At 43.4% G+C, this 11936-nt stretch overlaps 1 protein-coding gene across 3 annotated transcripts in view; it reads left to right on the top strand.

Moving 5' to 3' along the window:
• Positions 1-480: 480 nt before the first annotated feature.
• PBX1 (PBX homeobox 1) overlaps positions 481-11936 on the top strand; it is a 222023-nt gene continuing 210567 nt past the window's right edge. For 2 of the 3 annotated variants that reach the window (XM_081012270.1, XM_081012267.1), the window contains exons 1-2: positions 482-1154; positions 4727-4800. In XM_081012270.1, the coding sequence (XP_080868396.1) occupies positions 964-1154; positions 4727-4800 (265 nt within the window). In that variant the 5' untranslated portion in view covers positions 482-963. Of the gene's footprint in view, positions 1155-4726; positions 4801-11936 lie in introns of all 3 variants that reach the window. The other variant, XM_081012268.1, reaches the window with a different exon arrangement.

Raw genomic sequence — 11936 nt, 5'->3', positions numbered from 1 at the left:
GTTGATTAAAATACAATTTAAAAGAGTAAGATGCATTAAAAGAGTAAGATGCATTAAAAGAGTAAGATGCATTAAAAGAGTAAGATGCATTAAAACTTTTAATGCCCCTGCATCTCCATCTGCGCTCTGCCCCTGTCCAGGGAAGCCCCACGCGGGGCCACGCGGCGGCAGCAGCCCAGCCCGGGCAGCGCCTTGGCCCCGCCCACGCTCCCTCCCTCTCGCGGCGCCTTCCCCCGCTTGCCTCTTTAAGGGCCGGAGCCTCCCGCGCGCGCGGGGCCCACCTCTGAGCTCTCTGAGTGACAGGCAAGCGGGTGGGCGGGGCCTGCGACGCCGAAGCGAGCGGTGGGAGGCGCCGCCGCTTTCGTCCGCCGGCCAATGAGGGCTCAGCGGGCGGGCCTTCCCCCCTGTGGCTCCTCCCCCGGCTCCTCCCCCTCCCGGCTCCCTCCCTCCCTCCTTCCCTCGCTCGCCTGGCGGCGCCTTCCCCGTGTCAGTTGGCGGAGTCCGGAGCCGGAGCCTGAAACAAAAGCGAGAGGCGGCGGCGGCGTTGGCGGCGGGGCTCCTGCGAGTTCGCCCGGCTGAGGCGCGGAGAAGGCGGGGAGGCGCGCGACCGGCGGCGGCGGCGTCCGAGAGAGAGAGGAGCGTCCGTGAGGGAAACTTTCTCCGCGCTTCCTTTCTCCTCACGCGGAGGCTCCGTCGGCGGGAGGCGAGGGAGCCGGAGGCCGGCTCCAGGGCGCCCGGGAGGAGGGCTCGCCTCAGCCGCCTCAGCCGCCTCAGCCGCCGCCGCTTCCGGAAGGCGGCTCCGCGGGCACCGCCGCCGGAGAGCAGCGCTCTTTCTTTCCCCCGCCCGAAAACAAGCGGAGAAGCCGAGCGGTTGCTCGGGGGTCCCCTTCGCCGAGAAGGGGGCGAAGGCGGGCGGGCGGGCAGGCAGGGGCCGCCGGCCGCGCCTCTCGGGAGCGGGGCGCGATGGATGACCAGCCCCGTCTGATGCACTCGCACGCCGGCGTGGGCATGGCCGGCCACCCGGGCCTGTCCCAGCACATGCAGGACGGGGCCGGGGGCGCCGAAGGCGAGGGGGGCCGCAAGCAAGACATCGGGGACATTTTGCAGCAGATCATGACCATCACCGACCAGAGTTTGGACGAGGCGCAGGCCAGGTGAGCCCTCCCTCCCTCCCTCCCCCCTCTCGTCGCTACCATTATCATTATAATCGTCATTATTATTATTATTATTATTGCACCACATTTCTTTTCGCGGCAGGATCCTGGTCCTCTAAAAGCCTGACTCGCAGTCGAGCTCTCTCTGTGCAGCAAACAAAAAGTACAGCTCTCCAGGAAAAACAACATCCCATTATCATTATGATCATCATCATCATTATTATTATTATCGCACCACATTTCTTTCCGCGGCAGGATCCTGGTCCTTTAAAAGCCTGACTCGCAGCCGAGCTCTCTGTGCAGCAAACAAAAAGTATAGCTCTCCAGGAAAAACAACATCCCGATTGGGTGTCTTCTGTGGAGCAACATGCCAGAATGGCATATTTAAGTGTACAGTATATAGGTGTGATTTCTAGTGGCGTGTGGGTACGTGCAAATGTTTAGGGAGAGAAGGCTCTTCTGCTCTTTTTTCTCTTTTTTTTGCCAAGTTAGGTAGGGCTGAATTGGCTCCTTTGGTCGCCTTGTGCATCTGCACCTTCCCATCTGTGTTTTGTGACACCTCAAGAGCTGAAAGGCTGGAGCAGCCACTTTCTTTGGCCAAAAGACCGAAATCTTGTCCTCCTTTTAGCTGAGCTTTGGGATATTTAGGGTCGTACATGCTGGACTCCTCCATTCCTGTCTGCTGAGTGGGGCACTGAATGGAACATATCGGTGAACATCACACCAAAAATTATCTGGAAGACCTTTTAAACTTTTTAAACCTTAGTTTTATAGATCCGTTTTGAAGGGATCTGGTGACCTGAACTCTGTTTTTGAATTAGTGAAAAGGAGCAGCCATAAAAGGCCTTGTTTGCTGTACTGCAAACTTGGTTACTCCGAGTTCATTGCCACTACCGTTTTTTAACCGCAATCCAAGGAAGTTAAACTCACTTAATTCCATTTAAATGGGAAGGTTTATTCATAGACGATGCTTCGAGGATTGTGGCCCTTGTGTACGAAAAGGGCACATTTTCCTGTCCTCTTGTATTGGTGAATGTTGTGCTGCAACTGGAGCCTTGTAGCCATTTGTTTGTGTGTAAAGACACAAACAGGTTTTTTGTTGCTAAAATAATGAGTTGAACATATTAGCTGAGTACAGAGGCTCGTAGAGTCTAGCCACTAAATGCCGCTTCACATATGAACCTACAGATTTCATTCACAGATCGTGCTTTCCATGTTGGAAATGGCATGAAATCTATGTATGTGTGTGACAATTGCACATGAGTATATATCATTAATAACACATATTGGAACATTTGGCAATCTACACTTACCCATAACAAGTATGTTTCAATTGTTGATTTTATCACAGAAGCCAACACGCCGTTTTGTGCCTGACACAGCTGAATTTTGGGGCAGGGGGTAGTATTTTAAAATAATAATAATTATTATTGTTACACAAATTTTGAAATATATAATATTTTTTATTTGGATGATTAAATGGTCTCATTGGTCAATATTGTGTGCACATTGGAAATTTAAAATACAATGCTTCTTAAAAAGAAACATGCCAGTTAAATAGCCTGGAAGGCTGCACAACACTCTTAACATAAATCTACAAAATCATTATTGAAGTTGGAAAGGAATACATGGATTTACAGAAGAGAAGAATGGACAAGAAGGAAAAATAGCAAAACAAAAAGAAGAAAAAGTTGCCCAGTGACCACTAGAATTTCATTACCTGAAGAAAAGCTTCTAGCACTTCACCTGCATTTTGTATCTTGCACTTACCACAGAGATTTTCATTCTCGACTGGAGTAGGCAGCGTCCGTGTGTCCCTCAAAAGCTACACACATTACTAAATAGCTTTGCAGCTGCTATCTTGGTACTTAATCCAAAAGGCCTTAAAAAACAAGAAAACACCTAGAATGAAAAATGCCAGTTGTATAAAACGCTTTTCGTAAAACACTTGGCCTTGATGAGGAATAGCTTCTGTTGAACGATGCTTCCCAGTATTGCCGTTAGACAAAGGGGAAAGAAGCTGCTTCTGAAAGTTTAAGTTTATGTTTGGTGAAATGTTTTTTGTGTGTAAAGATACTGCACTAATTGAATTGGAAATCAATACAAATGTAAGGATTCTTTTTATAGCCAGTTACTCTTTACACACTCCTTTAGCCGCTCTGCTAGCGGGTCCCTTTAGTAATGCAGCCGTAGAAATCAGTTTCTGCATTTCAGTTTTTCCTATGATTTTAAATTATATATCTCTTTATAAGGAACTGTAGAGATGTTGCGGTGATGGCAAGGCTGTGAAAATGTGGCTGTGATCTTTTCAGTGTCCTTTTACCCATCTTTGTGCTTGGCCAAAAAATATTTTGGAGGCAGAAAGAAGGTTTTGTGTACCAGATGCTCATACAGAGGGAGCCCAACTGTGAGAAGAAGAGAGGCAGGAACCTTAGGCAGTGTTATGGGGTGCCATTTAAGGGGCAGGCCCCTTAAAATGACAGGAGCTGTCCAAAGTCTTCACATGCCTTGTGAAGGAGACTTTCCTAGTGAGTTGTGTCCCATATTAATCAGTGGAATGAGGGGGCTTCCTTAGATTTTTCTGCCTGAGGCACCAAAACACTCACAGACTTATGTAAGCTTCATTCAAAAACCCATTTTGCAACAGATGCTGGATGAAATTAGTCCTTTTGTACATGACAACAAATCTTTCCAAAGTGATTGTTTCTAATATTTAAGAAATTCTATTTCTTAGACATAAACAATCTGAGCACCTGCTAGGACATGAAACTGATCAGCCTTATAAACAACAACTTGCTGGACCTCCAAGAAAAGAGGAGACTCAGAAAGATCCATTTGCATTCTGACCACTTGTGTAAATGCTAAATTAGCAAGGTTTTTTTGTCATTCTGATTCATGTATCGGAGTGTTTATGAGATTTCTTTTGGGAGGCCAACTGATTCTAACACCTTCAAATAAGCAAGTAGAGCATAAAGGTAATAAGAGCATGGAAGTAATTATTTTCCCTCCCTCCCCATTGCATGTGTGCTTTCTCCTGGCAGTGCATTACTGCATTTCTGTGCTCTTTTCAACTCAATGGCTAAAATTTCTGTACATCGGCTTTCCGTGTTGAAGCACCTTGTTTATACTGTGGCATCTGCACAATGAATTGAACCACATGGGTGAATAAAATAACAACGTTCCCTACACTGCCACGAGATGGTGGTTCAGAAGGTGATTAATAAATTGAGTGTAATAATAATAATAATATCTGAAAAAAGATCTTCATTGGACTTATGAATGGCTTATACATACTCCTATCATTGACCTACTCATAGCTTGGCCAGTAAACATGGTATATGAAAGCTACTGAAATGCTGCTATCAGACAGTTCCCTAAGCAAGTGGTATTTGTATTGCCATATGCGTTGGACAATCACCAAACTGGTGTCCCGTCAATTTAAAACTGTAAGCTGTTTTTCACCCTTGCATAATTTTCAGTGATGTCTTAACCTTCAATATTTCTGCCTAAAACATCTTTTTTAAGGCCTCTGTGGCACACTCTAAATATAAACTATTTTGATCTTGTTGCAGAAAACATGCTTTAAACTGCCACAGAATGAAGCCAGCACTTTTTAATGTTTTGTGTGAAATCAAAGAAAAAACAGGTAAGGAGAAACGTATCGTCTTGCACCTTTTTCCTCTTTTGCTGCCTTTCACATTTCATGTATTTCTAAAAAAACAAACAAAAGAAAACTTGTTTTGGTTTAAATATTTTATTTAAAGGGGAAAGCAGCTATTGTTTTATTCTTCGGAGAATGCATTCTTCTATCATATAAATGTCTAAATAGCACAATGAAGTCATTTGTGTGCCTACAATTCAGGGAATATTTTTTTCCGGGCACTATATGCCTCATTACTTTCTTAAATATTACATTAGTTGAAAACAACCCAGAACTGGATTAATTCAGCTGCAATACTTAAATCTTTTTTAAAAAGGGAATATTTGTCTTAAGATTTTAAGAGCTACTGGGAAATACATGGCTCCTAATGTGGAAAACACACGGAAAAGCCTTCATTTGGCATACATTCAGTCCAGGTAATGCACACATAGACACTCAAAGAGGGGAGTGTGTGTGTGTGTGTGTGTGTACACACACACACACACACACACACACATCTATAGATATGAGATTGTTGGCTGTTTAAGGATCTTGTTACTTTTATATCAAACAGTGGTTTTTTTGGTTACAAAGGTGCTAATGGCATGAGGTTGTTGATTCGGTCTGTGTTTCCCACTTCGCAGGCCTCCTGCCGTGCACTAATACACTTATAAAATGTCTCAGGGGGGCATTTAAATTTTAAAAGCAACAATTAAAAATAGCTGTCATCAATCAAGGGTGATCTTAAACAGCAGATGCTCAGAGAAGAGTGTTCAGTGACATGCGACACTTATTTATTTCAATTTTCAAATGGTCTTCAGAAGGGGAAATCCTGACTTACACCTTAGCCCACAGGAAAAGGTAGCTGGGAAGGCCACTGCTGAGTTTCAGCTCTTGAGTCGGCGGATGTGCGTTGCAAACTATCTACTACTCCACACGCCTCCCCCCCCCCCCCGCTTTTTTCCTAACAAGGATGTAACAGTCAGTAATTCAGATCTCAATCATATAAGTAAGGGGTATGACATGAATGAAAGTGACAACAAATATGATTGCAAACTCACTTGATATACATTGAAAAGTGATGCATAAAAGGGAAAGCAGCTTTCAGAAAATGTCTATGTGCCTTTAAACTATGGGTGACTATGTTTCATCGTGTGAACAGCTGAGTGAAATGGGATTATTTGACTCCAGCAATCTATATAAGATGACTAAGGAGGTCCTTTGTTAAATCTTGTTTGTGCAGCTTGTAACCTAGACAAAGCACCTAGCGTTGGCATTCAAGCCTCTAAAGCCCTTAAGGCCGCGAAGCCGAATGCTGACCTTCTTTAGAAGCCATTCATTATGTGGCTCTTATAATATAATGTAAAGGGGTCTCTGAGGTCTTTCTATAATGCGATGTAATGCTGCTTGAATATATAAGTTTAATAACAAGAACATCTGAATCTTCTAATCTTTTTCTGTTACTCTATGTGTTTTCTCTCTCTCTTAAAAAAAAATACTTTACATTGTCCCCTGTTTTCATATTATCTTATTTGGGATTTTTTGTCTCTTGTGTGGCAATCTTCTTAATTGATTTCTGCCCTGATCTAAAATTGAAGTGCTTATGAAGTGGTAGCAGATGGTTAGTGAAAACTGAACCTCTTTAGAACCCCTCTTCCCAGTCTAATATTTGGAGAGGCTGGGATTTGGAGGAAGGTGAGAAAATCCGACTTTCACTACCAGTGGGCTAATTCTGGTTGTATTACTGGCACAATCAGTGAGCAGCAGCTTGTTCAGCACAGAGGGCCACATTAGAAATATTGTCAGCTGGAGGGGTGCAACTAATTTGCATACTATTTGCATGTCATTGTTATAATCTCTGTACCATTTGAACCTTGCATAATCAGCACCTGCAGTTGAAATATCTCTTAGACTTATTCTTGCTAAGACATTTTTGCACGTACAAATGGGGAACATTTGAATGGATCATTGCCAAATAGGGAGATGCCTGGAGTCTTTGGAATCATAAATTTTGTGTTGAATTTCTCTCTCCGTTTGTACCTGATACTTTTGCATTTTTGCCATTATGTTTTCAAAAATCATCTCTGCATACACGGGAACAGGAAGCGGGTGGGGTGGGGGGAGATCCTGTAATTCTCAGTTTTATAATAATGCTGGCTGTTCAGAAGTGTTTGGGGAGATAGGGACGGACTGCATGTTGATTGTAGATTGTAAATTGTCCACCTGACCTGCCACTCCGATGCACTGTGTGCGAGGTTGCATACAAAAAACAAGTCATATGTAGGGTTTTCTTTTTCTTAATGCTTATGGTTGTGCTGTTAGAAGTGTTTGTGTGTTTTAACCAGGCTTACTCCTGCTGGGTATACCCAGACAACCATGCGTTCACACACCTATATCCATAGCATTGAGAATCGAGGTGTGAGTGGTTGCGGTTGCGCTCTTTAGCACTTTCAGCATAAAGCAATGCAGCCCAGGGGGTGGGGGTTGTGGGTTCTGGCCTCAGGAATATTCCAGGCTGACATTTGCATGCTGGATACATTCTATGCCGTTGCTTAATTCAAAGTAAACCTTCTCCTGGATTGTTTGACAGGCATCTGGGCACTTTTTAATATTTTAACAATATTTAGCTTATTGAAATTATTTTCTGTGTGAAAGGATAGTTCCCTCCTCGTGCATTCATAATGCCAGTGCCCCATGGCAAAATCTCTGGTTACGGGTTTACTATACGTTTTGTAATTTAAAACCAAACTGTCATGCTAAATAAGTAGATGCAATTATTTTGGGGGAAGAAATTCCATAAGCTGCCGGTCAGAAAGGAAAGAAGCAGTGCAACAGAGGAGAGTAATACAACTGATTCTGTCAGAATCTTCTTCCAACAAAGATTGAAAGGGGAAATGTACTGATAGATCAAAATCTCACTCTGCTGAAATCATTTGCAGCTTCTACTTGGTGTCTCTGTGTTTTTTGTTCATCTCTTTTCACTCCTGGTGTTCCAGTGTTCTGAAATGGGCATTCACTTTTCTACTACTTGATTTAAGTGACTCCAGAGTCTGCTGGAGACTTTACCACCATCCCTCGCAACAGTGCGGCTAATATTTCACAGTGTTAACATTGCCGGAACAAACCTAAAGTGTCTATAAACTTGTTGTAAAAAGAGGTCATCTTTACTGGCCAAAGAGATCCCCCTTGTCTGCTGATGTTTCAATTTATTTTAAAGGAAAGGATTTATGGATGCTTTTTATGTAAGCTTGAAGTATAATACATCAAGATGTATGAAATCTGAGCATGTTTATTTAAAAAGAAGATAGAAGGCAAGATTTAATTTTGAAGTAATGGGAGGGAAACAAATTTTGTTTACATGTTCCTCTGGATTGAATATGTACTTTTTTGGCAGGAAGCGAGTACTGTTGCGTAATGAAGAATTGAATTGTGAGGCCAGCTTATAGTGATTAATTGACTATTTTAATATTTTATTTGCAAAATGTGACAGATTTCAGAGTTATTGTAATTTTAACTTGGGGATTGTTTTGTAGAGCATGGTGAGTGTGAAGTTTAAAAGTCAACTATCTGCATAATCAGAATTTCTGAGAAGGAATGAGAGCTGGTGTCCTTTAATTGCATAGTAGGTGTTAAAAATTAGACTTCAGTCTGTCATTTAGCATAGGTTTCTTTCTCTGATGTAGAAAGGCAACACAGAATCATTACCCAGTTTTGATGCCTCATTCATTCCTTCTTGTGAACTGTCTTTATTATTTAATTTTGCTTTCCAAGATCAGTTTTGGGAGATAATGATCTTCCCTTGTGATTTTTTAAAGGAAAAATCTGTTAAACTTTCCAAAAGGAAAACTGAATTGTTGCACTGCAAGACTATATTAATAAAATGGAAACAAATGTACAGTTTTTAAACATGAGGATCTGAGTTCAGAGTTTAGAATTTGAGGAAACCTGAAGATAATCTTCAGTTTTGAAATCCTGATTATGTTTATTTAATTTCATTTAATTGCTTACCCCATCCATGTTTAAGTGGTTAAAATGTGTACACTTTATTCATGTTTTCAGCATTAAGATACTATTTTTTCCTATACAGTAAAACATACTAAAAATATTTATAGGCAGCCTTGACCAGTTCTTTAACTGTTAAGATATAGTTTATTGCTCTCTCATGCTTACCACCAATATACTGGTTCACACTACAAATATCTTCTGCTCTCATCCTGTATAAATATCTGCTGCAAAGTTAACAGATATTTTGAGGAGGAACAGGTTCTTCCTTTCTTTTTCTTTCTTTCTGTATCCCACCACAATACTGAATTCTTTATTTTCTTTATAAATTCTTAGGTTTGATTTCACTTCTGACACCTTTGTTGTTGTTTCTGCCTGTCACTTAAAATACATAGTGATTTTGAAATTTTTTTTGGTTACAGATTTAGCTATATACAGAAACCAAATGCTTCCTGGCTGCACTCTTTTTTCCTCTAGTGTCCAACCTTTGTCTTGTGTCCAACCTTCTTGAGCTTTGCTGTTGAGCTTTGTGTTGATGTTCTCTTTAAAATGATATGATGATCTATGGAACTAATTCTGTTAACAGCAGAGGCTTACACTGTGGTAGTCCAAGAAAGAAATAAAGACTTATTTGTGCCGGGAGCTGTACAAATGCATAAAAGGGAGAACCTTGCCTTTTATGCACCTGGTGTTTTGAACTGTACCTCTTACCTTTTTTACCCTGGTGCCAGAAGATATGTAATGAAGGTGCCAGGGGAGCCTCCCTGGGGAGAGCATTCCACAAGTGGGGAGCCACTGCAGAAAAGGCCTATTTTCATGTTGCCACCCTTTGGACCTCTCATGGAGGAGGCATACAAAGATGTGCCTCAGATGATGATTGCAGGCTTCAGATTGGTTCAAATGGGGAGAGTTGGTGCTTGAGGTCCTGAGTTGTTTAAGGCTTTATAGGTAAAAAACAGCACTTTGAATGGGGCCTGGAAACAAACTGGCAGCCAGGATCCATGTAATATGCTCAAACCATCTTTCCCCAGTGAGCAACCTAGCTGTCGAATTTTGCACAGGCAATGGCAGTGCCTTCCAAAGCACATGAAGGCAACTTGCTAGCTTAGTGGGTGCAGGACAGGCTTTGTAGCATAGGTTGCTCTGACGGTTCCCTTTCCCTCAGTGTCTGCTGCCTGAGGCAACCTCCTTACTCAGCCTAATGGTAGAGCCAGTCATGTTGCCAGGTGGAACATGATTAAATTAGTTGGGACTTGGCATTTTTAATGAATTGAAAGAGCCATCTCAGGCAGCAAATCCCAGATTTCCTGTCTCCATATCTGTGTTGCAGCCGTTAGGTGCAGAAAATGTCCGGTACTGAAATTAACACAGAAACAGGGCTGAGGGGAGGGGAGAAGTCAAATAGAGCTCATATACTTTGTTTTTGATGTGCATTCATTGATGTGTATGGTGATATGACTGACACACACCGCCAAATTTGTAGTGTGCAGGTGTAGCTTCAAAATATTCAGTTTGAATGTGGAAGGGGCTTACGGAGACAAGTGCTTCAACTTTTACCCACACCCACATTGCCACACCACAAAGTAGAACTGAAAGTATGTTAGTAAGTGTGGACCAGGGCTGTGCAATGTCTGATTTTCAACACTGTAATATATCAGCAGTTAAAACATCACAATATTATGATATATTGCCATTGGAAATTGGGTGTTCGGATGAGGGAAGGAGCAGCCACAGAGATCACACAGGTGGGGGGCATGGAGGTTGGGCATGTGGGTGGGCGAAGGAGTGTGGAAATCAGGTTAGGGGGGGCCACACAGGAGCCCACTCCTCTCCTCCTCTGTGCCTCTTTCCATGTTGGGAAGGCGAAGTCCTTCCACTTCTCCCTAGACAGAAAAAGGGAGAAGGAAGAAGCAGCCCAACCGCAATTCCTCTTGGGGTGGAGAGTTGGAAAGTGGAGGAGTGAGCCGCTGAAGCAGCCCCCTCTGCTTTCCTTCCCACAGGATGGGAATGGCGGCTGGCTGAGGGTGAGCCACAGTGAATTGGCCGGAGAGGAAAGTCAGGGAGCAGGACATTACAGTTATGGAGAGGCTGGGAGCTGGGAGTGGGATGGCTCTGCTATTGGAGGTGCAGTTGCGCGGTTGTGGGGAAAGGGGTGTACAGTTGCTTCACAAACCCAGGCCAAGATGTCCTACATCCCCAATCCCATCCCTCCTGGTTGGTTGTGTTCAAAAGTGCTAATTTTGGACTGGGTGTCCATGTGCTCTCCCTCCCTCCCTTGTGGAGGGTGCTTAGGATAAGTAAACCTAATTGTTTCATTTGGATCCGAACGCTTGCGAGGACTAAGCAGGCAGGCTTCCTGCCTCTAGGGTGTCCCAGGGAAGATACTGAACATGCTCTGCACTCTTCTTCCTTGTTCAAATGCGTTTGTTCTGCTTGTGCCATTGATTCTGCAATGACGACGAGAACAGTTTGGGAAGGAAAGAGAGACTCTTTTTAAAAAAAATAATAAAAAAAGAAACTGGGACTTTATCTAGTCCTGACGTTAAGTAAACTTGAAAGGAACAACGCTGGTTAAGGAATCCTTACCTTGGCTAACCCTCACGGCCTCCCACTTCTTTGTATCTCAAAGGAATTGAATCAATGAGATCCGACTGCTTGTCTGAATAGCAGCCACCTCAGTGTGATAAGAGCTTTCCATTTGAACAGTAGCCCCCCACCCCTCACCGCTTTAGGCTTCGCTGGTTTACTACTTCAGGGGGTATTGGTGAATGAGGGAGAGCTTGGCATGTGTGACAATGTTTCTCAAGAGTGGAGCTGGACCACCAGTGGTCACTTTCAGGTGGGCCTCAGGGCTATACCCCACCCACCCCGGCTCTGCCTCCTGGCTTGCCAGCCCAACCCACCTACCAAGCTAGAGCCTTTTGGTTAGACCAGCTCCAGAAGGAAAGGAGGGCACCCTCTTCTAAGGGAAAAGGGCCTGGAAAGAGATAAAATGTTAGCATTTCCTGTCTTTATTACAGGGAATAGAAAGGAGAGGGATAAGAAAGGAAAGCTGTTATAGGAAGAAGTAGTCAATGTGAAAGGACCAGGGAGGAAGGATGCATTTTTCTTAGGGTTGTGTCTGTGTTCAATCGGAGTGT

This window comes from Podarcis pityusensis, assembly GCF_964106645.2.
Source record: "Podarcis pityusensis genome assembly, chromosome: 6".
Taxonomy (NCBI): Eukaryota; Metazoa; Chordata; class Lepidosauria; order Squamata; family Lacertidae; genus Podarcis; species Podarcis pityusensis.
The sequence above is the reverse complement of the archived record's forward strand: the minus strand, read 5'-3'. Positions and strand labels throughout refer to the sequence as shown.